Genomic DNA, 27,378 nt, shown 5'->3' with positions numbered 1-27,378 from the left:
TTGATTTGAAAAAAAAAAATAAGTAGGCAAAGCTCTGAAAACTCACTTCAAAGTCTCCCGTGAATCATAACATCAAAACTAGCAGACAGAAAATTTTGCTTAGTACTTCATCAGAAACAGTGAGAGCGAGTGAACATCTCTATAAAAGTTCTGATATTCACGAGTAATCCAGTCAGAAGAAAGAGAGCCTGACCGCTTTCCCGTGACTCAGAAAGCACCAACAGTTTCCCGACGTCCCGCGAGCAGAGAGTGTACTCTGTTGTACCAACTTCAACCTGCCGTTACTGCCAAAGTACTGAACAGATCTTAACCAGATACATTTCTTTAGATAGAAAATATTCAAGAGTTAAGCAACGATAGAGTTGGAAACTGAGATGAGCGTCTGCATGCATAACTTTCACGGCACGGCCAGCGAGCGTCTGATACACCTAATTATAGTGCGTGTCAAGCTATTATGCAAAACTCTAACTATCTGGCATCTACCAAAAACTGAATATACACAAGTGAAAATTGCAATATTTGATGAGATGAACACAATTTGTCAAAATGTGAAAACGTTCTCCACTGTGCCATGCTATTATGCAAATCTATGGAAACAATAGCTCATGAAAGTAGTTGTTATATAAATTCTGAAATTATCTCATCTCATTATCTGTAGCCGCTTTATCCTGTTCTACAGGGTCGCAGGCGAGCTGGAGCCTATCCCAGCTGACTACGGGCGAAAGGCGGGGTACACCCTGGACAAATCGCCAGGTCATCACAGGGCTGACACATAGACACAGACAACCATTCACACTCACATTCACACCTACGGTCAATTTAGAGTCACCAGTTAACCTAACCTGCATGTCTTTGGACTGTGGGGGAAACCGGAGCACCCGGAGGAAACCCACGCGGACACGGGGAGAACATGCAAACTCTGCACAGAAAGGCCCTCGCCGGCCACAGGGCTCGAACCCGGACCTTCTTGCTGTGAGGCGACAGCGCTAACCACTACACCACCGTGCCGCCCATTCTGAAATTATAATAAAGTTTATTAAGCTATAATAAAGTTTATTAATGAGTTCTGTTTAACAATCCTCCAAGATAAAGAACTTATTTCCTGATTTACTGCCATGTTTAGATAAGACATATAAAAATGAGATTTTGATCCACTAACCAGGTTAGATTCAGAATTTTTGCAGGCAGAATAATTCTTGCTGATAACAAAATCCAACAGTTCATCCTTTTGAAGAAGACTGATATCCAGGGACATAAATGAGTTCTTTAGTAAGTTCTGGTAGGACGTAGGAAATGTCCTGACCACTTCGGCAGGCGTTTTTGAAGCAAACTTTTATTAAGTACTTTTATAAAGTACCAGAGGCTTATTTTCATATGGTGCAAAGTTCAGCACAAGTATAAAATTAAGTAAAAGCATCTGCGATCAAATTGACGTCTTCAGGAAATCACCAGGGACCAACCAACTCGTCACCAGTACTGTTTGGAAATCCTCCATTCAACACACTTCACTTTGTGGCTGAGGTTGAATATCTGGCTTTACACATTTTGCAGAGTGGTAGAAGGTGCGGTGCTTTGTAGATCTTGAAACATTTCTGGAACGAGCCTCGTCAAGTATCTGTTTGCTCTCGGCGAAAGACTTTCTCATCAGCACTTTGTTAACGAAGCGGCGTTTACATTGTGAAACAGCATTCATTTCCCCCTCATCTGACCTTTTCTGAAATGCCTTTGAATCCGCGACATACATATGGTACGATGATCTCCGCTAGTCATCTCAGTGGTCTCAGGCATTGAGTTTCCATTACCTAAGCGCTTAATGATTGACATAATTCTCTTCTGCAGTCACGTCTTTCTTTCATTGCATAATAACAGCTTTGTCAACATAACTTGTTAATGCAAAAATGGCAGCAGCATTTATAGTCTTGCAGTAATCAGTTAAATTTTCACAGCTGCTGAAGATAACTGTTGCCAGAGAACTTGCAAAATAAGAGTCCATAAAATGGAATGCATCATGAAAGAACTCCAACAAACACTCTTGCATAATAGCATGACACTTTAAATTAACTACAGCTATATAAGTATATAACCATAAGTGTAATCACATCTCACTGAATTATAAGGGTGCATTTCTGTCTTAGTGCTACTGGGGGATTTCAGTGCTACTGTTGGTAATGGGGGCGGCACGGTGGTGTAGTGGTTAGCACTGTCGCCTCACAGCAAGAAGGTCCGGGTTCGAGCCCCGTGGCCGGCGAGGGCCTTTCTGTGTGGAGTTTGCATGTTCTCCGCGTGTCCACGTGGGTTTCCTCCGGGTGCTCCGGTTTCCCCACAGTCCAAAGACATGCAGGTTAGGTTAACTGGTGACTCTAAATTGACCGTAGGTGTGAATGTGAGTGTGAATGGTTGTCTGTGTCTATGTGTCAGCCCTGTGATGACCTGGCGACTTGTCCAGGGTGTACCCCGCCTTTCGCCCGTAGTCAGCTGGGATAGGCTCCAGCTTGCCTGCGACCCTGTAGAAGGATAAAGCGGCTAGAGATAATGAGATGAGATGAGATGTTGGTAATGGAAATACTTGGAGGAAAGATTGGGAGGAACAGCCTCCGAGAATTGAACTCAAGTGGCGAAATGCTATGACTTCTGTTCAAGCCAGTGACTGTTCATAACAAGCACTTTGTTCAGACACAAGGTTTACATAAATTTACTTCTTCCCAGAGTACCTTGTGCCAAAGGTCAACAGTTAATTTTATGATTACTTCATCACACTTAAGGCCATATGTTTTGGACACTCAAGTAAGAGAGGAGCAGAACTGTCCACTGATCACCCCTTGATAGTGAGTTGGATTTGTCACACAAGAATTTACCTGGGAAATCTAGGAGAGCCTTCTGAGTTTCTTGGGAGCGTCTGGCAGAAGTTTTGTTGAGAGACTGATTTAACTCCCATCTCTGAAAGGACTTTCTTCCTTGTACCAATTGGGGTTGGAGATGTCTACTAGGGGTAGTGCCGAGTTATGAAACAAGCACTTTGGGGTACTCCTGAACCCAGTGGAAATGCCATCCCTTCTGGAAACAGTGCTAGAAGTCTGCAGGGGTGCATCATATTTGGCCAGAGATGTTGAAGGGACTGGACAAAGTTGGGGTTGACTGGTTAACTGTCTAGAACACCTTTGTATACAGTTTCTCTTGACCGGAACTAAAGAGCCTAACCCAACCCTGTACCGGCATGACAATGGCCCAATGAGGTCCATGAAGACATGGTTTGTCAAAGTTGGAGTGGAAGAACTCTAGTGGTCTACACAGAACCCTGACCTCAACCCCACTGAACACCTTTGGAATGAATTAGAATGCTGACTGCACCCCAGGCCTTCTTGCCCCACATCAGTGCCTGACCTTGCTAATGCTCTTGTGGCTGAATGGCCAAATCCCAACAACCACGTTCCAGAATCTAGTGGAAAGCCTTCCTACAAGAGTGTACTACAATCTACAGTTGTGGTCAGGAGTTTACATACAGTGACATGAATGTCATCTTGGATATGAATGTCATGGCAATATTGGGCTTTCAATGATTTCTCTGAACTGTTTGTTTTCTGTGGCAAAATGATTGTACAACATATTTCTTTAATAGAAAAAAACCCATGAATTTGGTGCAGAAGTTTTAATTTATTTTGGGTTTTCTGAAATCAACACGGCGGCACGGTGGTGTAGTGGTTAGCGCTGTCGCCTCACAGCAAGAAGGTCCTGGGTTCGAGCCCCGGGGCCGGCGAGGGCCTTTCTGTGTGGAGTTTGCATGTTCTCCCCGTGTCCGCGTGGGTTTCCTCCGGGTGCTCCGGTTTCCCCCACAGTCCAAAGACATGCAGGTTAGGTTAACTGGTGACTCTAAAATTGACCGTAGGTGTGAATGGTTGTCTGTGTCTATGTGTCAGCCCTGTGATGACCTGGTGACTTGTCCAGGGTGTACCCCGCCTTTCGCCCGTAGTCAGCTGGGATAGGCTCCAGCTTGCCTGCGACCCTGTAGAAGGATAAAGCGGCTAGAGATAATGAATGAATGAAATCAACACAGGGTCAAAATTATACATACAGGGTTAAAAATTTAGATACACTCACTTAAATTATTAATTCAGAGGTGCTGAGACTTCCAAAATGTCTCTTATCTTGCCACGGCCAAGGTCTCTTAACTTCCTGTTAGTGATCATGATTGACTACAGCTGGTAGCTTCTCTGTGCCTTCATAAAAAGGGTTTGTTTACAGCACTCATTGGATTGACCAACACACAGTAAAATGAGAAAGTCCAAGGAGCTCAGTGCAGATCTAAGAAAGAGGATCGCAGATGTACACAACTCAGGAATGTCTCTTGGAGCCATTTCTAAACAACTGCAGATCCCAAGCTCAGTTCAAATAATTGTATCCAAGTTATTGTGAGGTGTAGTCACTTTGCCAAACACTTTGCTTCAAGAAAACCCAAACTGTCACCCTCAGCTGAAAGGAAATTGGTTTGGATGGTCAGGAACAACCCAGAAACCACCATGGCACAGCCCTGCCATGAACTGGAAGCTGATGGATCACTGTCTACAGTTCAGTGAATTTTATATCACCATGGATAAGAGGCTGCTATCCAAGAAATAACCCCCTGCTCCAAAATTGACACCTTCAAGCTTAACTAAAGTTTGAAGCTGACCACACGGACAAAGAAAAAGCCTTCTGGAGGAAAGCTGTATGGTCAGAGGAGACAAAGATTGAGTTGTTTGGCCACAATGACCACCATGTACAGAGGGACACTGTACCAGCTGGTGGTGGTGGTAGGATCATCATGCTCTGGGGCTGTTTTGCTGCCAGTGGAACTGGTTCATTGCACAAAGTGGATGGAATAATGAAGAAGGAGGACTACCTCAGAATTCTTCAGCATAAACCATCAGAAACTTGAACACGACTTGGGAGTTACAACAGGACAATGAACCCAAACACGCATCAGAGCTGGTTGTGGAGGATAAAGCAGGCTAACATGAAGCTTAAAACAAGTCCTGACTTCCTGACAAAACAATATATGGACTGTATTTATAAGTGTAGTCCATGCCAAGGGAAAAAAAATTAATTGAACTCTACCAATTCTACCATGAGGAGTCGTGAAATATCCAACCAGAATTCTGCGAGAAGCTTGTTCATGGTAAACAAAAAAATGTTTGGCCAAGGTGAATCTTGCGAAGAGACATTTTACCCAAATATTAGGTGTGCAGTATGTACATTTTTGACCCTGTATGTATACTTTTGACCCTGTGTTGATTTCAGAAAACCCAAAGAAAATTGTGCACTGAATTCTTCTAGTATGTTGTACAATCATTCTGCCACAGAAAAAGAACAGTTCAGAGAAATCATTGAAAGCCCAAATATCGCCATGACATTCATATCCAAGATGACATTCATGTCACTGTATGTAAACTTCTGACCACAACTGTACATCTGTTGTGCCTTTATATATATATATATATATATATATATATATATATATATATATATATATATATATATATATATATATTCCATCTATGAAGGTTGAAAATGTAATGTTTAAAAATGGTTTAAAATGATTTACATAAATGGACTTTAATCATTTTAAAGTCCCTAATTACCTTTAGGAGTAATGCTTTAAAGGTGCACTATATGCGGTGTAGTGGTTAGCACTGTCGCCTTCCAGCAAGAAGGTTCTGGGTTCAAGCCCAGCGGCTGACGGGGGCCTTTCTGTGTGGGGTTTGCATGTTCTCCTCGTGTCTGCGTGGGTTTCTTCCAGGTGCTCCGGTTTCCCCCCCAGTCCAAAACCATGCAGCTTAGGCTAATTGGTGGCTCTAAATTGACCGTGAGTGTGAATGGTTGTGCGTCTCTATGTGTCAGTCCTGCAATGATCTGGCGACTTGTCCAGGGTGTACCCCGCCTCTCGCCCACAGCCAGCTGGTATAGGCTCCAGCTTGCCCGCCACCCTGCACAGGATAAGTGGCTACAGATAAATGGATGGATATATGTACCTTTCTAGGTTAAGGTCGGATATGATAAATAGAAGGTTTTCCTTTGAGGGTACCACACCAGCACCAAGAAACAGTAGTTTATTACCCTTTTATTTGCTAAATGAGCAGTGTTTATTTTAAGGGGTCCCCCCCTCATGCTTTCCACTTGTGCCTGTGTTTTTTTAAAGGTCTCATGGCATCGTTTTTTCATTAATTGTGCGGTGGTCTCTAGTATGAATGAATGCCCTGTGAGCCGGTTTTGGTGAAAAAAATGCTGTGGTTCTCCTGTTTCCGGCTGTTCTAGTTTGGTGGAGGAGCGGGTGGCGGGAGAGCGACAGGATTTCAGCTCTTACTCATTAACATTCATGACATGTAAACGTGTTACCGCTGATTGGCTAACAGCACTGTGACGCTACCTCCAGTGGGTCAGAACAAGCAGATGTGGGTGTCTTACTATGGCGAGAGAGAAGGAACAAACCGCGAAGGGAAAAATACCGCGCGCTGACGTCATTAAGGTGCGACGCGAGGAAATAAAATAAATTCAACAAATGTTTGGGTTTTTACTGAACAAACAAACAAATAAAATGAACGAGTGACTTAGAAAAAAGAATGTGGGTGTCTTTTGTAAAAACTGTTTTGATTGGCTATTATAACAGAGCATGCTGCATGCTTTTTGGTTTTGTAGCGCAGAGTACCTGGCTAACTGCAGGAAGCGGTTAGCTGCACAGCTAATGTAGCCATTGCAAGGCTAACGCACCGATTTTAAAACACGGCAAAACGACTTAACAGTTATACACTTACTTGTTCGCTGTTTGTGGCTGATGCGGCAGGGATCCTTGGTACGGACCCAGGCTTCAGTGACAGTTGATGTGCAAAACCTGCCCTGTACTGTCCCAAGTTGTGGAAACATTTCTCAGGAAAATGCTTCCGACAAACATACACCGTCTTAGGTAGACTCGACGGCGTATTATTGGAGTAAATAAAATTAAGCCACTGCGTCTTCAGGGGCTCTCCCGTCGGCAGTAAAAACAGACTCTTTTCTGTGTTGTCACATCCATGTACAGCGCAACTTCCATGTTTGGTGGCAACTTTTGAGCTGGGCGGGCAATCCATACAGTGGGTGGGAATCCAGAGGGGGGCGTGGGGATCATCTCCCTTGCTGACGTAATAAAGGGAAGAGCCTATCAACGCGCCATTTTGACGCGCCATTCTCAAATGTTGACAAAGGGTGGGCATAGTTTGGTTTACACATTATGAAATTTCTAGCCACTGGGGTGACTTAAGAAGGTCAGAGGAACTCATTTTAACGTTAAAAAACCTCAAAGTGAAAATTTCATGCCATGGGACCTTTAAAAGATGTCCATGAGAAATAGAAAATGCATTACTTGCACTTTTGTGTTGTATGTTCTCCCCTTTCTTCTTCTCTACCGTGAAGAATAAGTCATTTTTTGTATGGTAAGGACTTCTGCTTTTATTGACATCTTGGCAATATTTGCTTAGGTGGACTGAAACAATGAACATAGCAGGGTGCATTTTATATAGCTGCTTGTTAACACAACTGGAATTGACTTGGGAATTAGTGACGCTAAATTGCGGTTTTATTATCTCCTATGAGCATGAATCCATCAGAGAGAGAGAGAGCCAAGCATAAACTATCACTTGAGAAGAAAACGGTTACTAAAAAAATTGAAGCAGTGAGTTTTTGTGTCTTTGCAACTGTGGAGAGAATGAGTACGTGACTCATACATGGAACATGATCCAAGCTGGGCAAAGCAAACTAGGGATGGGCACATCAACAAGAATGAAGAAGCCAGCCAGACTCGATGTCTTTTTATCGCATTTTAACATTGAATGCGAATAAAAGTTCTCTTGAGTTGGAAGGAACGTGAAACACAAAAAAAAGAAATTTGCATTCAATAGCAACCTCATTTTGTGCCGAGTTAGACTAATGCCCCTTTTACACCAAAGCAGTTCCAGGGCTGGTTCGGGGCCAGTGCTTAGTTTGGAACCGAGTTTTCTGTTTCCACTGACAAAGAACTGGCTCTGGGCCAGAAAAACCGGTTCCAGGCTAGCACCAACTCTTTGCTGGGCCAGAAGAAAGAACCGCTTACGTCAGCGGGGGGGGGGCGGAGTTGTTAAGACCAACAACAATTGCAAGACCGCGAAAGGTCGCCATTTTTAAGCGACGAGAAGCAGCAGTTGTACAAACGCGAAGTCATCCATTATTATTGTTGTTGTTGTTGTTGCTGCTGCTTCTTCACCGTGTTGTTGTTGCTTCGATGTTCGCACCAAGGCTTATGCAAACGCAGCGACGTAACTGGCGTATACAGCGACGTAATGACGTGGCTCCCCTTAGCACCGCGAGCTATGGAAAAGCAAACTGGTTCTCAGCTGGCTCGCAAGTTGAACGAGTTGTGAACCAGCACCAGCACTGGCCCCGAACCAGCCCTGGAACCGATTTGGTGGAAAAGGGGTATCAGTGAACTTTTAAGTGGCGCTAGAGCAACTGAGAGAGAAACACAGCTAATAGTTGGAGGCCTTTTTGAACGTTGCAGACATAATCAGCTTTGTAGCATTCCTGTGAGCTTAAACTCACTTCCTTTTGCCCAAAGAAGTTCACATAGTCACTTATTTTATCTGTCAAGTACCGGAGCTATGAAACTAACCGAAAGTGGAAATCACAGTTAATTTGTGGTCCTTTTCCACAGATTTCGGATATCCACGTTACCGGAGAGTCCGAGGACATGACCGCAAAGGAGAGGCTTCTGCTCTGGTCCCAGCAGATGACCGAGGGCTACGTCGGGGTGCGCTGTGACAACTTCACTACTTCTTGGAAAGATGGAAGGCTGTTCAATGCTATCATTCACAAGTACAGGTAATAAACACGTATTGTTCAAGTGACTTTTGTCGTATTTGAATATTTAAAAACGCCCCAGACATCTTATTTTGTATTAATGATCGAAAACACAGCAAGTATGGTGGCCTGATCTTTGTTTGTTTGTTTTTTTAATCACCAAAAATCACTCTGACTTATTGAGCACTGTCAGGACGAACACCAAGGTTTTACCAGGAACACTGATTCAGTGTTCAGATGACCTAGGAACACATTTCCCTGACTAAATATAACTTTCTCCCACCATGTGCTACTTGTGTTACAGTCAATAGTCACGTGATTCCCGGTGTGTGTGGCATCTCCTGTGAGTTCCCAGCCAGCAAAGGGGCCTAATGCTGGTATTTTAGGGAATTACCAAAAAGCGTTTAAAGACAGCTTTTAGTGGTTCGCAGATATTAAAGTTAGTATAATGCTGTCTAGTTATAGAGATTACTCAGTTTTACTAAATAATTAAACAGTAAAAAATGGCTGCCTGTGAAACTACCGAAACCTACACAAATGTGCAGTTAGAAGCAGGATGTAAGTATGTACACATACATTTGGGTTATTTTGGGAAATCTTCATCAGTGTCCATAGTGATGGTCAAAACATAGTCAGGCAAAATTATCTCTGAAAATCCACAATCAACAATGGGAATATAGGCACGCGTCAGAAAACTGGAATAAACAAGAAACCTTAGAAAAGGTTCAGAAAGGCGTGACGCAAACAGCAATTTGTGACTTCAGGAAAATACTAAGACACAACAAAATATAAACCGTAGGTGCTAAAGAAGGCAACTGGACTTGCTTGAAATCCTTGAAGACGTTTCAGCTCTCATCCAAAAGGCTTCTTCAGTTCTGTCATGCCCCTTTTCCACCAAATCAGTTCCAGGGCTGGTTCGGGGCCAGTGCTTAGTTTGGAACCGGGTTTTCTGTTTCCACTGACAAAGAACTGGCTCTGGGGCCAGAAAAACCGGTTCCAGGCTAGCACCAACTCTCTGCTGGGCCAGAGGAAAGAACCGCTTACGTCAGCGGGGGGGCGGAGGTGTTAAGACCAACAATGATAACAAGACCGCGAAAGATCGGCATTTTTAAGCGACGACAAGTAGCAGCTGTACAAATGCGAAGTCATCCATTATTATTATTATTATTGTTGTTGTTATTGCTGCTGCTGCTTCTTCCGTGTTGTTTTTGCTTCGATATTCGCGCCAAGGTTTATGCAAACGTAGCGACGTAACTGACGTATCCAGTGACGTAATGACGTATACAACGACGTAACTGACGTATACAACGACGTAATGACGTGGCTTCCCTTAGCACCGCGAGCGATGGAAAAGTAAACTGGTTCTCAGCTGGCTCGCAAGTTGAACGAGTTGTGAACCAGCACTGGCCCCGAACCAGCCCTGGAACTGATTTGGTGGAAAAGGGGTATCTGACTAGTGGGGAGTTCCAGGTATTTATCCTCTAGTGGACCAAAAGCAACCCTAAGGAAAGTCGTTGAGGTCACATGGGTCGTTGACCTTCTCAGTCATCCTGTAGGTGTTAGGGTCCCTGGAGGCCAGGTGTGAATGGTGTTAGCAGCCTAGAGGGTCGTGAAAAGGTCATGTGACCTCAACGACTTTCCTTAGGGTTGCTTTTGGTCCACTAGAGCAGGGCTTTTCAAAGTGTGGGGCGCACCTCCCCTAGGGGGCGCCAGAGTTCTTCAGGGGGGGCGCAACATGAGGAAAAATAAACCAGAATAAGTTACTATTGCGGACATTTAGCGAACTTCAGCTAGCCTTTGCCAGAGACAAAATGGTTCGATTTTTAGTAGCTAAAGCTACAGTGAGTGAGGAGACAGAGTCTGGGCCAAGCAAAAAAAGAAGGAAGTATGACCACGATTATTTAAAGTTTGGATTTTCATGGACTGGATCTGAAGATGCTCCACTGCCACAGTGTGTTGTCTGCCAAGAGGTGCTAGCTAACGATGCTATGAGGTGTTTAAAATGTGTAAAACGATGTTTAAAAAGGCACGGTGGTGTAGTGGTTAGCGCTGTCGCCTCACAGCAAGAAGGTCCGGGTTCGAGCCCCGTGGCCGGCGAGGGCCTTTCTGTGCGGAGTTTGCATGTTCTCCCCGTGTCCGCGTGGGTTTCCTCCGGGTGCTCCGGTTTCCCCCACAGTCCAAAGACATGCAGGTTAGGTTAACTGCTGACTCTAAATTGACCGTAGGTGTGAATGTGAGTGTGAATGGTTGTCTGTGTCTATGTGTCAGCCCTGTGATGACCTGGCGACTTGTCCAGGGTGTACCCCGCCTTTCACCCGTAGTCAGCTGGGATAGGCTCCAGCTTGCCTGCGACCCTGTAGAAGGATAAAGCGGCTAGAGATAATGAGATGAGAAGATGTTTAAAAAAAAAAGCACAGATGTTTAAAATGTGTAAAAAAAAAAAAGATGTTTTAAAAAAGCACAGATGTTTAAAATGTGTAAAAAAAAGAGGTTTTAAAAAAGCACAGATGTTTAAAATGTGTAAAACAAGATGTTTTAAAAAAAGCAGATGTTTAAAATGTGTAAAAAAAGATGTTTTCAAAAAGCACAGATGTTTAAAATGTGTAAAAAAAGATGTTTTAAAAAGCACAGATGTTTAAAATGTGTAAAACAAGATGTTTTAAAAAGCACAGATGTTTAAAATGTGTAAAAAAAAAGATGTTTTAAAAAGCACAGATGTTTAAAATGTGTAAAAAATGTTTTTAAAAAAGCACAGATGTTTAAAATGTGTAAAAGAAAAAAAAATGTGTACAACAACCATTTTTTTAAATACGAATGGAACATTAAGTATAGCAACAACAAAAATTGTAAGGGGGGGGCGCTGTTGTTTATTTGCTCTCTGGGGGGGGGCTGACTCTCCCACACTTTGAAAACCTCTGCACTAGAGGATAAATACCTGGAACTCCTCACTAGTCAGACAGAACTGAAGAAGCCTTTCGGATGAGAGGCGAAACGTCTTCAAGGATTTCAAGCAAGTCCAGTTGCCTTCTTTAGCACTTACGGTTTACGATGACCTGGACGACTGAGAACCTTCACAGACAACAAAATATTAATAGACAACGAAGGCTTAACACAACAGATGAACACAATAGGGCAACCAACCAATGACCGGACAGGGGCGGAGACAGGACTGGAACTAAAACAAAAGCACATGGAGAACAATGAACAAGTGCAGACAGTGCTCGAGAGAGGGAGTTCATGACAGATAACATTATAAATATGACCGTAGTTACTTCTGGCCGCATCATCTAATCAGAAGAATTTCTTACTTGTCAGGCCTGACCTGGTGGATATGAGCACAGTATCAACACAGAGTAGCAGATCAAACTTGGAGCACGCATTCACTGTGGCTGAGCAGCTGGGTGTGGCTCGGCTCCTGGATCCGGAGGGTAAGTCTCGTGTGCGTTATGGTCTTTTTATAGTGTATGATCCCTGTAAGCCTGAGATCTTATAAAATCAGCTGATTGCTTCACTCATCCTATATCATTTGATGTCATTATGTAAAATTACACTTCAGGTAATTCTCAGTTTCCACATATATCCACTTTTATTACGAAGAAACTACCAATTCGGGTTTCATTCAGGGAATCTAGCCCTGTGATGACCTGGCGACTTGTCCAGGGTGTACCCCGCCTTTCGCCCGTAGTCAGCTGGGATAGGCTCCAGCTTGCCTGTGACCCTGTAGAAGGATAAAGCGGCTAGAGATAATGAGATGAGATGAGATGAGATTCAGGGAATCTGAGTGCCATTTGGTCTGTCATTAGAAATGTGATTTCATTTTAGATGCGGCTCTTGCTCTAACTCCTCTCTCATATTGAACAGATGTGGATGTCACATCTCCAGATGAGAAGTCCGTCATTACCTACGTATCAACGCTATATGATGTCTTCCCTAAAGTACCGGAGGGTGTCGAGGGCATCAGTGCAAATGTGAGTAGAGAGAAGCAAGATTTACATTCATCATCGTAACATGGGTATATTACGAAAAGGCCCAGACATTTCTAATATTTAACAATTCATAATGGCCGTGTAATGACCCCATATTGTTATTTCAATTACAACCCCATTTCCAGAAAACTTGGGATATTTTCCAAAATGCAATAAAAGCAAAAATTTGTGAAGGTCATATGAACCTTTATTTAACTGACAAGTACCGGTACAAAGAAAAGATTGTCAATTGTTTTACTGGCCAACGTAATTGTATTTTATAAATATAAACGAAGTTAGAATTTGATGCATGGAACACACTCAAAAAAGTTGGGACAGAGTCATTATTACTGTTGTGTTATACAGTATCTCCTTCCCTTTTTAATCGTATGGGATCTGAGGATCCTAATTCTTGCAGTTTTGCAATTGGAATTTTTGTCCATTCTTGTTTGATACAAGACTTCAGCTGATCAACAGTCTGTGGTCACCATTGTCCAATTCTCCTCTTCATAATGCCACATGCATTCTCAATCAAAGACAGATCTTGACTGGCAGCAGGCCAGTCAAGCACACGCACTCTGTGTCTACGAAGCCACTCTGTTGTAACCCGTCCAGAATGAGGCCTAGCATTGTTCTGCTCAAATAAGCATGGACTTCCCGGGAAGAGACGTTGCCTTGATGAATACGTCTCTCTAAAATCCAAATATATCAGTGGTACCTTCACACACACATGCAACTCACCCATGCCTTGGGCACTGATGCCCCCATACCTTCACAGATGCCGGCTTTTGCACCTTTCTCTGACAACAAACCGGATGGTCGTGTTCACCTTTGGCACCGAGAACACAGCATCTGGTTTTCCCGCAAACAAGCTGAAATGTGGACTCATCTGACCACAGCACACGTTTCCATTGTCTTTTGGTCCATCTGAGATGAGTTCAGGTCCAGAGAAATCAGTGTTGTTTCTGCATAGAATTGATGAATGGCTTCCTCCTTGCATAATACAGTTTCAGTTTGCATTTCTGGATGCAGTGACGGACTGTGTTAAGTGACAACAGTTCTCCGAAGTACTCCCGAGCCCATGTCGCTATATTTGTCACATTAGCATGACAGTTTCTCAGGCAGTGCTGCCTGAGGGCTCGAAGGTCACGCACATTCAAAAGCAGTTTCCAACCTCGCCGTTTGCGCACTGAGATCTCTCCGAATTCCTATTATGTGCTGTAGATTTTTGAAAGACCTAAATTCCCTGCACTCCTGCATTTGAGAAATGTTCTTTTTGAATTACCTAACAATTCTTTCACAAATTTTGGCACGAAGGAGTGAGCCACGACCCATCCTTGCTTGCGAAGACTGAACCATTGATGCTGCTCCTTTTATAACCAATCATGATACCCTCACCTGTTCCCAATTTACCTGTTTATTGTGGAATCTTCCAAAATGGTGTTACTTGAATATCCTATCAACTTTTCTGTCTTATTTTGCCTCTGTCCCAACTTTTTTGAGTGTGTTGCAGACATCAAATTCTAACTTCGTTTATATTTACAGAATACAGGTAAGTTGGTCAGTAAAACTATTGAAAATATTTTCTTTGTACTTTTGTCAGTTATAAATAAAGGTTCACGCGAATTAACAAGGCGGCACGGTGGTGTAGTGGTTAGCGCTGTCGCCTCACAGCAAGAAGGTCCGGGTTTGAGCCCTGTGGCCGGCGAGGGCCTTTCTGTGTGGAGTTTGCGTGTTCTCCCCGTGTCCGCGTGGGTTTCCTCCGGGTGCTCCGGTTTCCCCCACAGTCCAAAGACATGCAGGTTAGGTTAACTGGTGACTCTAAATTGACCGTAGGTGTGAATGTGAGTGTGAATGGTTGTCTGTGTCTATGTGTCAGCCCTGTGATGACCTGGCGACTTGTCCAGGGTGTACCCCGCCTTTCGCCCGTAGTCAGCTGGGATAGGCTCCAGCTTGCCTGCGACCCTGTAGAACAGGATAAAGCGGCTACAGATAATGAGATGAGAATGAGACAAATTAACAATTTTTTTTTTGTTGCATTTTGGAACCCCGCCCCCCCCAACTTTTCTGGAAATTGGGTTGGAGATATTTTCTAGGTATTTTAAGTTTTATTAAAGGTCAAAACAGTGCTAGTGGCACGACAGCTTTGGGACAATGTTTCATTCTTGGGATTATGCATATGCCATGTCAGCAAATGATTGGCCACAGAGCAATGTCCCACACCTTACAGTTAAGCAAGAGCTTGAGTGTCTGTTACTACAGCGAGACCTGATAATAATATTTAAGTCAAATTTTTTTTTTAAAGTTGAATTCAGGTCAAACAGGTCAAAACACAATCCTGAATTAGCTCTTTTTCTTGCAGGATGTCGATGTTAAATGGGTGGACTACCAGAATATGGTCAATTACCTCAGCCAGTGGATCAAACATAATGTGTCGGTCATGTCAGATAGAAACTTTCCTGTTAACCCTGTGGAACTTAAGGTAAGGTACCACATATCCCACTGCAGCAAACTGCAAACAGAGTTCTGTGAGACGGTATAGCAGCAGAAGATAAATTAACCTTAGAGCAGGTGTTTCTGCAGACTGTAACATTATCTGCTGGATGTCTGAAGGGCTACCTGGTGTTAAGAGACATGCGGATTTAGAAAATAGAAATTTATTAGAAACATAGATTTATTAAGAATAGAATGATTCATTGTTGTAGTCGAGTCACCAGTCTTGAGTCCCCAGTGTTCAAGTCCAAGTCATTAAAGAAAATTTCGAGTTGAGTCTGAGTCGAGTCCATGAACAAGACTCCAACCGCACCATCTGACGGTGGCTGTTGCTGCCTTTATGTGAAACCATCTCTACTGCTGTGTTGGACTAACGTTACTGCTCGACTGCCCCATTTTAGTTAATAGGGTACAGATAAAAAGCTTGTTCATCACTCAGCAAGCCCCGCCCACTATCAACAGGGCAAATAACATGAGAGAGGGTTAACACTAGCTAGTTCATCGCTCAGCAAGCAAGCCCTGCTATCAACAGGGCAATGAACACAGCGTGTCACTTCCTTCTCTGGGTGGAGTCTTGCCAAATGACGATTGAAGTTCGAGGTTGTCCCCGTCGTCTCCTCGATAGTTCTTCTACATATGGAACACATAGCAGTGCATTTTTTCCCACTGCACGAGAAGTCTGTATAAGCAAAGCGGACAATCCTAGGGGCTTCTCTCCAGGCATTTTAGCGTCCTGAACATGACGTATGAACAGGTGAATGTGCTTCTCTTTATCAGGGAGTGTGAAGTATTCTGTCAGAGATGGTTGGGAGACGGATGTAAGTGCAGAAGGTGTGTTTATTAATACAAGTGAAGACGGTAAACAATCCAGAACGGCAGGCAAAATCGTAAAACAGTGAAACGGGCAATAGGTCGAGCGAGGCACAAGCAGGCTATCGTAGACTCAGCAGAATCAAAGACGAGAACCAGGAAATCAGGAAATGTCAGCTATGCAACTCAATACTTCGCAAAGTAAGTGTGTTTTCACAGTTTTTATATCGGCGCGCTGATTACGCTGCCGAGAGTCTATCTGACGCACGCGCCAAGGCGCGCAAGTGTGACACTCTTACCTGTAATTAGTACAAAAATTAATGTAGATATAAATATCTTATGCCAAATTATTATGGCACGTTACAGAAAATAAAGAAAAAATCAGAGTCTCCAATTTACGAGTCCGAGTCATCAGTGCTCAAGTCCAAGTCAAGTCACAAGCACGAGTCAGACTCGAGTACTACAAGCCTGGAATGATTAGATTAGATTAGATTAGATTAGATTAGATTAGATTAGATTAGATTAGATTAGATTTACCATGAACCTCCACTTTTTGTGTTCAACTGCTGGTGAGATTTGCAGTGTGGTTGACTCATTAGATGCTGTAAGAAAGCCTGGGGCTTAGTACCAGCTTACTCTGAGAATATATAGCGTCCCTCAGATGTTAATGAGCATTAAAGCCTGACTAAATATCGCTCCAGATCAGCCTCTGCTCAGACAAGTGTAGAGCTGAGAAGAGCTCTGCTGCACTTATGTGAATATTGGATAAAAGTGATTTTATATTTCTTTCATGAGAATGCAGCCTTTTGAAAAAAAAGGGCACAACAATTCTAAACCAAGCTGCGAATGACTTTTTTTTTCTTTCTTTCGTCTTAACAGGCACTTTATTTGCAATACCTGCACTTCAAGGAGAGTGAAATCCCACTGAAGGAGAATGAAAAGACCAAAATCAAGCATCTTTATAAAATGTTAGAGGTTGGTATGCTTCGAAAGATTATATACCGTTTGTTTATGGGATTACGTCGGATTAAGATCTCTCTGGAAGATCTTTAAGATGCCCGTTTAATGCTACAGGTGTGGATCGAGTTTGGTCGCATTCATTTGCCGGAGGGTTATCACCCTAACGATGTGGAGAAGGAATGGGGCAAGCTGATCGTGGCCATGCTCGAGAGAGAGAAGAGCCTAAGACCTGAGGTCGACAGGTATGAATCTTTGCTTTTATTTCTCCATCACTAGAGCTTATTGTCTGGGAAAAGTGTGTTTTTGGACAAAGGCAAAGTAAGGCTCAAGGCACTTACACTACCGTTCAAAAGTTTGGGGTCACTTTGAAATGTCCTTATTTTTGAAAGAAAAGCACTGTTGTTTTCAATGAAGATCACTTTAAACTAATCAGAAATGCACTCTATACATTGCTAATGTGGTAAATGACTATTCTAGCTGCAAATGTCTGGTTTTTGGTGCAATATCTCCATAGGTGTATAGAGGCCCATTTCCAGCAACTCTCACTCCAGTGTTCTAATGGTACAATGTGTTTGCTCATTGCCTCAGAAGGCTAATGGATGATTAGAAAACCCTTGTACAATCATGTTAGCACAGCTGAAAACAGTTGAGCTCTTTAGAGAAGCTATAAAACTGACCTTCCTTTGAGCAGATTGAGTTTCTGGAGCATCACATTTGTGGGGTCGATTAAATGCTCAAAATGGCCAGAAAAATGTCTTGACGATATTTTCTATTCGTTTTACAACTTATGGTGGTAAATAAAAGTGTGACTTTTCATGGAAAACACATAATTGTCTGGGTGACCCCAAACTTTTGAACGGTAGTGCATATTGTACATTAAGTTTATTAGAAAATTCCATATTGTCTTTATAAAATACAAACCAATCTGGAAAATGCACTGAGAAGGTCTGGGAAGTTTGCTTTGGTTGAGTGAGAAAAAGCATGTAAATCATAAAGCGTGATAAATGTGAAAACAGAAATGCTTTGCTCAAACAGGGTTAGTGATTTGCCTTTTGATTTCTTCTTCCAGTTTTAAATCGGTGCCCTCGGGTACAGGAATTAGCTTGCTGATACAGCTCTGTTTTCAAATGAGTTGGGATGGGCTTGTTTGCAGGGATAGATCTGGAAAGTGTTTTGCAATTAAATAACTCATATCAGAGAAAATCCAAGTCATATTTCGAGGCAGTGCTGCGTTAGATCTTGTTCAGGACAGTCGCTGTTGATACTGTTGGAAAACTAAGCTGCGTAATTATATGTCTGCTGCCCAGTAAAAACAGCTCAATAAGCCTATTGAGGGAGATGGGTGCGAAAGGTGGGTGTGTCACCTTTGGTATTACATTCCACACTCTTTGAAACAACCCGTAAGTGCCTGAACTTGTAGCGACTCATCTGTCTGAGAAGAATGTTAGGTGTTTTTCACCAGAGGACAATATGATTGGTGGGCTGGCTTTTCTGCCGCAGCTTGTGAGCTTATAAATGGCAGTGGATAGAGCCCCGTGCCAGCAGAAGAGTAACGCTATGAGGATTGTGTCTCGGATGGTGGCGTGATAGACGCTCTTCCCTTTGGGTGGCCTGGCTACCATGAATAGCAACCTGGTTTATCGTAGTAGCGGGGGGTCAACTGTGAGCAACAGCACTCTGACAAGCCTCGGCTCGGCTGAGAACTTGCTATCTGGAACACAAGAGCCGTTCTCGAACACTCCGTTCTATCTCAACAACAACTCTATGTACGGGGAAAGGTGAGGCGTAGATCTGAGATCCAGGGTGCTGCATAGGCCTATTCTGGTTGTCCTGTTCTTGAGCAAAGTCAGTCTGTGATATTTTGGCTTTGCATGCAGCTAAATGTCTTCTGTCGTGTTTTTTATTGTAGACTTGAAATGCTGCAGCAAATCGCAGACAGAGTTAAGCGAGACTGTGTGGCTGGAGAAGACAAATTAGTCTTAGCACAGGCATCTCTGCAATCTGTAAGTATAGGGACAATCCAAACATCCCTGAAATCTATATTCCTGCATGGGAAGTTGACTTATTTACGTTCACCCTAATCTTTCCTCTAGGACATAAAAAGGTTAGAATCTGGGATCCAGTTGCAGAATGAGCCTGAAATTGCAGGATACCTACTGGACTGTGAGAATCTGTTGAGGCAGCAAGTGGTTGACATCCAGATTTTACTGGATGGGAAGTTCTACTTGGTAGATCAGCTTGTTCAAAGGTGAGAACCCCTTGCAAAGTTCTTGAATCTATTGCAAAAATTCATAGCTTTAATTTATTGGGTTTTTTTTTTTTTTTAAACCTGCCACTTAGAATGATTAAATATGTGGATAAACCAGTCCGAATTGGGTTTTGTTACAGGGTATCTAAGCTTCGCGATGACTTGCTGACCCTCAGAACAGAATGCTCCTCGGTGTACAGCAAGGGACGCAGTCTGAGCACAGAACAGACCATGATGATGATCTCTGGCATCACACAGAGTTTGAACTCGGGCTTCTCTCAGAACCTGAATGTAGGTCTAAGTCCTGCCCTCATGCCAGGCTCTGCCCTCTCCTCCAGCGTTACCCCTGCCATGACGCCAGCTCTGACCCCAGCCATGACTCCAGGATTGTCCCCGGCATTGACCCCAGCCATGACCCCAGGATTGACACCTGGCTTGCAGCCTTCCCTAAGGGTTGGAGGGTCCATAGAGCCAGGGATCCTCCAGCACATGAAACACATGCAAATCCGCAAGCCAATGGTGAAAGCTTCGTTAGTTGACCCCAGTTTGTCTGAAGAAGAGGTCAATATGAAGTTTGTCCAGGACTTGCTTAACTGGGTAGAAGAGATGCAGGTAAGAATGCTTTTTGGTGATTTTGTTGTTGTTTTTATGTCTTTCTAATAACTGGTGTCAGTGGAAACAAAATGTTTCTTTCTGCTTTTAAGGTGCAACTCGATCAAGGCGAATGGGGATCGGATCTACCAAGTGTTGAGTCTCATTTAGAAAATCACAGAAATGTTCACAAAGCCATCGAAGACTTCCAGATGAGCATTAATGAAGCAAAAATGAGCGAGGTGGGTTTCGATTCTGGCCTGTTATGCTGTCCAAAGCAACACAAATGGCTTGAAATATAAAATGTGTATCTGACTTTTTAGATTCAGATGACCCACCCACTGAAACGGAGTTACTCAGACAAGCTGGGCCTTTTAGAAAGCCAGTACGGGAGGCTACTTGTGAGTACGACATAATAAAAATGGCCCTGAATACATTTTATTACTGAATCTAATAAACAGCACACATTTTGTGCCAAATGTATTGGGTTCTTTGGAATCAGTTTATCACTAACCTCCCATGATTCTTTGTCTTCAGCACTCTTCTAAAGAGAGACAGAAGCACCTGGACAGCCTACATAACTTTGTGTCACATGCCACCCGAGAGTTAATTTGGCTTAATGAGAAAGAGGAAGAGGAAGTAGCCTTTGACTGGAGTGAGCGCAATAGTAATATCTCCAGGAAGAAGGACTACCATGCTGTGAGTCCACCCATCTTTGTTAGGAACTGTTTTCCTCTCCCATCTTTTTACCCCCGCTCCGAAGGAGGGAGGGTATACTGGTTTACCTCTGTCCGTCTGTCTGTATCTCCGTCCGTCCGAAACACCCTTTTTCTCAGCAACCACAAATCATAGCCACTTGGTACTTGGTACCACACTTCAGTTTGGGGTTCTATACCGTGTTTACCATTTTCAGGTCTGTCCCACATCAACTTCCTGTTTACTGACAATGTATTTACGAACCATATAGGGCGGATTTACAAAATTTTCACAACACTTTTCTCAGCAACTACAAATAGCACCTGCTTGATATGTGGTAACAAGCTTCAGCTTGGGGCTCTATACCGTATATACCGTTTTCAGGTCTGTCGCACATCGACTTCCTGTTTACCGACTGAATGTATTTACGAACCATATCGGGCGGATTTACAAAAATTTCGTAACACTTTTCTCAGCAACTACAAATTGCACCCGCTTGATATTTGGTAACAAGCTTCAGCTTGGGGTTCTATACCGTATATACCATTTTCAGGTCTGTCGCACATCGACTTCCTGTTTACCGACTGAATGTATTTACGAACCATATAGGGCGGATTTACAAAATTTTCACCACACTTTTCTCAGCAACTACAAATCGCGCCCGCTTGATATTTGGTAACAAGCTTCAGCTTGGGGTTCTATACCGTATATACCATTTTCAGGTCTGTCGCACATCGACTTCCTGTTTACCGACTGAATGTATTTACGAACCATATCAGGCGGATTTACAAAATTTTCGTAACACTTTTCTCAGCAACTACAAATCACACCTGCTTGATATTTGGTAACAAGCTTCAGCTTGGGGTTCTATATGGTATATACCGTTTTCAGGTCTGTCGCACATCGACTTCCTGTTTACCGACTGAATGTATTTACAAACCATATAGGGCGGATTTACAAAACTTTCGTAACACTTTTCTCAGCAACTACAAATCGCACCTGCTTGATATTTGGTAACAAGCTTCAGCTTGGGGTTCTATACCGTATATACCATTTTCAGGTCTGTCGCACATCGACTTCCTGTTTACCGACTGAATGTATTTACGAACCATATCGGGCGGATTTACAAAATTTTCGTAACACTTTTCTCAGCAACTACAAATCGCACCTGCTTGATATTTGGTAACAAGCTTCAGCTTGGGGTTCTATACCGTATATACCGTTTTCAGGTCTGTCGCACATCGACTTCCTGTTTACCGACTGAATGTATTTACGAACCATATAGGGCGGATTTACAAAACTTTCGTAACACTTTTCTCAGCAACTACAAATCGCACCTGCTTGATATTTGGTAACAAGCTTCAGCTTGGGGTTCTATACGGTATATACCGTTTTCAGGTCTGTCGCACATCGACTTCCTGTTTACCGACTGAATGTATTTACGAACCATATCAGGCGGATTTACAAAATTTTCGTAACACTTTTCTCAGCAACTACAAATCACACCTGCTTGATATTTGGTAACAAGCTTCAGCTTGGGGTTCTATATGGTATATACCGTTTTCAGGTCTGTCGCACATCGACTTCCTGTTTACTGACTGAATGTATTTATGAAACATATAGCGTGGATTTTGACGCTATTTCAAGAAGCAAAATGCTATTTCAAAATGACAGTTTACCAGGATGCTATTTGAAACCCCTGGGGAGAGACACTGCTCTTTACTTACTTGTTTCAGGGTTAATTATTTCTTGAAGTCAACATTCATAATAAGTCTCTTATTCCTTCAATTGCTTGCATTCTGATATAAGCGGGGGGGGGGGGATGTAAGTGAGCAGTAGCTCACAGTTGATCTTGTTTTCTCCGCTTTTTATCTACCTAGTCAGCCTCAGTCATTTTTAATTGGTCGCAGAGGGTTTTATATAATCCTCCCACCAATGTGGAATTATGCTTCCAAAGCAGCTTTGTGCACCCCGAGGCTATGATTCCATCCACAATCATGTCTGCTCATGTGTTTTCCATGAAAATGCCATCTACCTTTGTGCTAGTATGGCTTGAAACTTGCCGGATTACTGTGCCAGAACGTATAAAACTGTAGCAATTTGCCTCACCCTGAACCACCACCACAGGAACTGATGAGAGAGCTGGATGAGAAGGAGGGGGTGATCAAGTCAGTACAGGACCAAGCGGACATCCTTTTACAACAGAACCATCCAGCTAGGCTTACTATTGAGGTAAAGCAAAATTGCGTCGACACAAGTTTGCGATCGCGTCACGTTTTTGACAGCAGAAATTAAATTCGAAACAGGATTAATAAATTAAATTATTGATCTACCCTGTTTTTTTGGGACTTCTTAGGCATATAAGGCTGCCATGCAAACGCAATGGAGCTGGATCCTGCAGCTCTGCTACTGTGTGGAGCAGCACCTGAAAGAGAACATTACTTACTTTGAGGCAGGTGACCGTCTGTTTTGTGTTTGGCTGCGTTTGAATTTTCTGGTTTGTCTGATTGAGCCTTTGCTCCCTGAACAGTTTTTCAATGATGCCAAAGAGTCTATGGACTACCTTAAAAACCTTCAGGATTCAATTACAAGGAAGTATGGGTGTGACCGTACTAGCAGTCTGCATAGACTGGAGGATCTCATTCAGGAGTCTATGGTTAGTATTTTGCAAAGCACTACGCAACGCGTCCTGAGTTATCACCAGTCACTTAATCCGATATGTTACGTTATCACCGCAGGATGAAAAAGAGCAGCTTCTTCAGTACCGCAGCACTGTAGCTGGCTTGGTAGGACGGGCCAAGTCTATTGTTCAGCTCAAGCCCCGCAACCCAGAGAACCCTATCCGAACTTCCCTACCTGTCAAGGCCATCTGTGAATACCGTCAGATCGAGGTGAATCCCTTTAGAAGCGAGCCCTTAAGTTTCTTTTCTAAATCCTACGGTACATCTTTCTTCGCTAAGTCCTATTTCTGATTACAGATTACTATCTACAAAGACGACGAGTGCGTGCTGGCCAATAACTCTCACCGCGCTAAATGGAAGGTGATCAGCCCTTCAGGGAACGAGGCCATGGTGCCTTCCGTCTGTTTTACTGTGCCTCCACCCAATAAGGAGGCAGCCGAGACGGCCAGCAGGTGAGCACAACACAATTATCAATTCTTTCCGTCCCTCCAAAGAAGTCAGCGTTGCTGCACCACACCCTTTAACCACAGTATCAGTTTACCTTGCTTGTACAGGCAACACAATGTTCTGTCCTCCCTGTAACCTCACATGTCTTTTTAATAGGCTTTCATGCCTGTGTCTCGGCATTCAGTGTCTTGCAATTTTTTTTTTTCCCTCCCTTTGATCAGGATCGAGCAGCTGTATCAGAAAGTTCTCGCACTGTGGCACCGCTCTCATGTGAACATGAAGAGCGTGGTGTCCTGGCATTACCTGATGATGGATATCCGCAACATCCGCAAAAGCACTGTTGCCTCTGTAAGCATTTTGGTCTGCATAAATGTCTGAATTATCCTGGGACAGATAAATAAGTCAAAAGAATGCTTTTATTTTTTTTAAACTTATTTATGCATGCCAAGCTTTGATCAGCATACACCCGATACGGGTATAACACAGTGAATAACAATCAACTAGTCTATAGTTCATGAAGTATTATAGTTGGTAGTTGTCTGTTTGTTCTGGCGCTTTCTTTCATAGTCCTCTTTTCTTCTGATGTCAACCCTGCGACAGATGTTCAAGTTCAGAAGTCTCCGTAGATGTAGTCGGAGAAGTATAGCTGCGTAGATGCCATAAACGGTCGGCGCAAGTTTGCAGCCTTGTTTTTACACCAGTTATAGTCGAAAGCTTGCGAGAGTTCTCCATCAACAATGACTCTTGCTTTTACGTTCGAGGATAGTGCTTCGATAAGTCTCGTAAGTTTTGGCGGACTGCCAGGCCTTTCCAAGATGACAAATACCCCTTTTCCACCAAATCAGTTCCAGGGCTGGTTCGGGGCCAGTGCTGGTGCTGGTTCACAACTCGTTCAACTTGCGAGCCAGCTGAGAACCAGTTTGCTTTTCCATAGCTCGCGGTGCTAAGCGGAGCCACGTCATTACGCCGCTCTATACGTCAGTTAAGTCGCTATGTTTGCATAAACCTTGGCGCGAATATCGAAGCAAAAACAACACGGAAGCAGCAGCAGCAACAACAACAATAATGGATGACTTCGCGTTTGTACAGCTGCTGCTTCTCGTCGCTTAAAAATGGCGATCTTTCGCGGTCTTGTTATTGTTGTTGGTCTTAACAACTCCACCCCCCCGCTGACGTAAGCGGTTCTTTCCTCTGGCCCAGCAGAGAGTTGGTGCTAGCCTGGAACCGGTTTTTCTGGCCCCAGAGCCAGTTCTTTGTCAGCGGAAACAGAAAACTCGGTTCCAAACTAAGCACTGGCCCCGAACCAGCCCTGGAACTGCTTTGGTGGAAAAGGGGCAAAAGAGCAGCTCACGATCAAAGGCTTTTGAGAAATCAACAAAAGCTATGTTGATCTCTTTGGTGTTCTCGACTTTTTTCCATAATTTAACGTAGCGTAAAAATACCATTAGTCGTACTTCTACCTCTACGGTACCCAGACTGCGATTGTGCGTAAACACGTTCAGCAAGGGCCTGGAGCCTCTGAAGGATAATATCTGCAAAAGCTTTCCCAACAACACCGGGAAGAGAAATTCCTCGGTAATTGAGGCACCGGCTGCGATCTCCTTTTTTAAAAAGGATGGTAATGTTTGCCTCGATGAGTTCTGATAGAAGGTCCTCAGTTGACCATTGAAAAAGCACAGCAAAGATGACTTCAAACAGGTGCCAAGTAGTTCTGGAATTATTCAATTCAGTTATTCTGGAAGGCAGTATTTACCAGACAGATGGATCAGCATGCCGTTTATCAAATTTAATCATAGCCTGTTTTGCTACCAGCTATCTTTTTGCTCTTTGCGGCAGCCAAAATGAACTTGGCATAAACTCTTCTCCTCAGATTAAGACCATGTTGCCCGGCGAGCACCAACAGGTCCTGAGCAGCTTGCAGGCCCACTTTGAGGAGTTCCTGGAGGACAGCGAGGAATCCGAGGTCTTCACAGTGGCAGACCGCACTCAGCTAGAGAGAGAGGTGCTGGCGTCACAAGAGTACTATGAGGAATTGCTCAAGTCTGCAGAGAGAGGTAAGGTCATGCCAGTCACACGCTTTTCGATAAAAACAATTTACCTCATCATGCCCCTTTTGGGGGCGACACAGTGGTGTAGTGGTTAGCGCTGTCGCCTCACAGCAAGAAGGTCCGGGTTCGAGCCCCGTGGCCGGCAAGGGCCTTTCTGTGTGGAGTTTGCATGTTCTCCCCGTGTCCCCGTGGGTTTCCTCCGGGTGCTCCGGTTTCCCCCACAGTCCAAAGACATGCAGGTTAGGTTAACTGGTGACTCTAAATTGACCGTAGGTGTGAATGTGAGTGTGAATGGTTGTCTATGTGTCAGCCCTGTGATGACCTGGCGACTTGTCCAGGGTGTACCCCGCCTTTCGCCCGTAGTCAGCTGGGATAGGCTCCAGCTTGCCTGCGACCCTGTAGAACAGGATAAAGCGGCTAGAGATAATAAGATGAGATGAGTGTGGAATTATTATTTATCCAGCTTTGAGCGATGCCCAGTGATACCGTATGATGTTACATATCAACGTTTATAAAAGTGTAGGTTTTTTTCATGGGTAGTTTTAAAAATCACCCCTTTGACCCTTTGATGTGGTCAACAGAGGAGCATGAGGAATCAGTGTACAACCACTTCATATCTGAGGTGCGTAACTTCCGCATGTGCGTGGAAGCCCACGAGGAGCAACTGATTCGGCAGATCCGCTCCCCTCTAGAGCGAGACGACCTGAAGGCCATTATGCAGCGCATCGTTGACCAGGAGGTACATCGTCTCATCAAGCCAACTTTATTACTCACAATCACGCAACTCTTATCATTCACCAAGCTGAGACTCCTGATTCATTTTTATACCCACAGAGGAAAAAGGCAGAGTTGGATCGTGTGAACGAGGATCTTGAGGCACTAAAGGAGAAGTGTGAGGTGTTCCTCAGGCAGGCTGCTAACTCTGCTTCAGTGCCCACACTGTCCTCTGAGCTCAACGTGCTCACTCAGAGCATGGCTCAGGTCTATTCCATGTGCTCCATTTACCTGGAAAAGTGAGTGTATCATCTGCTGATGTGACTGGAAGCAGAACTCTACCGAAATAAGTCAGCGCGGGCAGGTTTAGACTGTCTGTGTTCTAAATTGCTGATGTGTCTCAGGTTGAAGACAGTGAGTTTGGTGGTGAAAAACAGCCAGGGTGCCGAGGCTTTGGTCAAGCTGTACGAGGGCAAACTATGTGAGGAAGATGCAGTCAACGGTGACCTCAGGTCTACTGATGCAGTTATGAGCACTCTCAAGGTAGGTCGTCGAAACGAATATGTCTTTGCACCGTGCTCGTTTATAGTCGCACTTGTTTTAATATCCAAAACGGATATTTTCAGCAATGGAGGTCTGAGATAGATGACCGAAGAGATGTATTCCATGACCTGGAGGATGAATTGCAGAAAGCTCGAGCCATCAGTGACCGTATGTTCAAAACCCATAACGAGAGGGATTTTGACCTTGACTGGCACAAGGAGAAAGCTGAGCAGCTTGGAGAGAGATGGCGGAATGTCCACTCTCAAATTGAAAACAGGTCAGTCTGGCGAAAATATATCTGTTATTTACCAGCTGGGAGGTCCGTATGGTGAAATACCGTGACC

The 27,378-nt window shown here is 43.7% G+C and overlaps 1 protein-coding gene across 6 annotated transcripts in view; it reads left to right on the top strand.

Annotated features, from left to right (window-relative positions):
* dst (dystonin) overlaps positions 1 to 27,378 on the top strand; it is a 340,713-nt gene that overhangs the window by 160,951 nt on the left and 152,384 nt on the right. For 5 of the 6 annotated variants that reach the window (XM_060925410.1, XM_060925409.1, XM_060925412.1 and 2 more), the window contains 23 exons: positions 8,693 to 8,859; positions 12,154 to 12,266; positions 12,700 to 12,806; positions 15,166 to 15,285; positions 16,986 to 17,081; positions 17,181 to 17,308; positions 18,976 to 19,069; positions 19,160 to 19,314; positions 19,455 to 19,926; positions 20,019 to 20,147; positions 20,229 to 20,306; positions 20,443 to 20,604; positions 22,729 to 22,833; positions 22,958 to 23,053; positions 23,132 to 23,257; positions 23,340 to 23,492; positions 23,580 to 23,734; positions 23,951 to 24,077; positions 25,600 to 25,783; positions 26,359 to 26,516; positions 26,612 to 26,790; positions 26,896 to 27,034; positions 27,118 to 27,311. In XM_060925410.1, the coding sequence (XP_060781393.1) occupies positions 8,693 to 8,859; positions 12,154 to 12,266; positions 12,700 to 12,806; positions 15,166 to 15,285; positions 16,986 to 17,081; positions 17,181 to 17,308; positions 18,976 to 19,069; positions 19,160 to 19,314; positions 19,455 to 19,926; positions 20,019 to 20,147; positions 20,229 to 20,306; positions 20,443 to 20,604; positions 22,729 to 22,833; positions 22,958 to 23,053; positions 23,132 to 23,257; positions 23,340 to 23,492; positions 23,580 to 23,734; positions 23,951 to 24,077; positions 25,600 to 25,783; positions 26,359 to 26,516; positions 26,612 to 26,790; positions 26,896 to 27,034; positions 27,118 to 27,311 (3,437 nt within the window). Of the gene's footprint in view, positions 1 to 8,692; positions 8,860 to 12,153; positions 12,267 to 12,699; positions 12,807 to 15,165; positions 15,286 to 16,985; positions 17,082 to 17,180; positions 17,309 to 18,586; positions 18,845 to 18,975; positions 19,070 to 19,159; positions 19,315 to 19,454; positions 19,927 to 20,018; positions 20,148 to 20,228; positions 20,307 to 20,442; positions 20,605 to 22,728; positions 22,834 to 22,957; positions 23,054 to 23,131; positions 23,258 to 23,339; positions 23,493 to 23,579; positions 23,735 to 23,950; positions 24,078 to 25,599; positions 25,784 to 26,358; positions 26,517 to 26,611; positions 26,791 to 26,895; positions 27,035 to 27,117; positions 27,312 to 27,378 lie in introns of those variants that run through there. The other variant, XM_060925413.1, reaches the window with a different exon arrangement.

This window comes from Neoarius graeffei, chromosome 7 (genome assembly GCF_027579695.1).
Source record: "Neoarius graeffei isolate fNeoGra1 chromosome 7, fNeoGra1.pri, whole genome shotgun sequence".
NCBI classification, from domain to species: Eukaryota; Metazoa; Chordata; class Actinopteri; order Siluriformes; family Ariidae; genus Neoarius; species Neoarius graeffei.
Note: the sequence above shows the minus strand (reverse complement) of the source record. Positions and strands in the feature narration are given on the sequence as shown.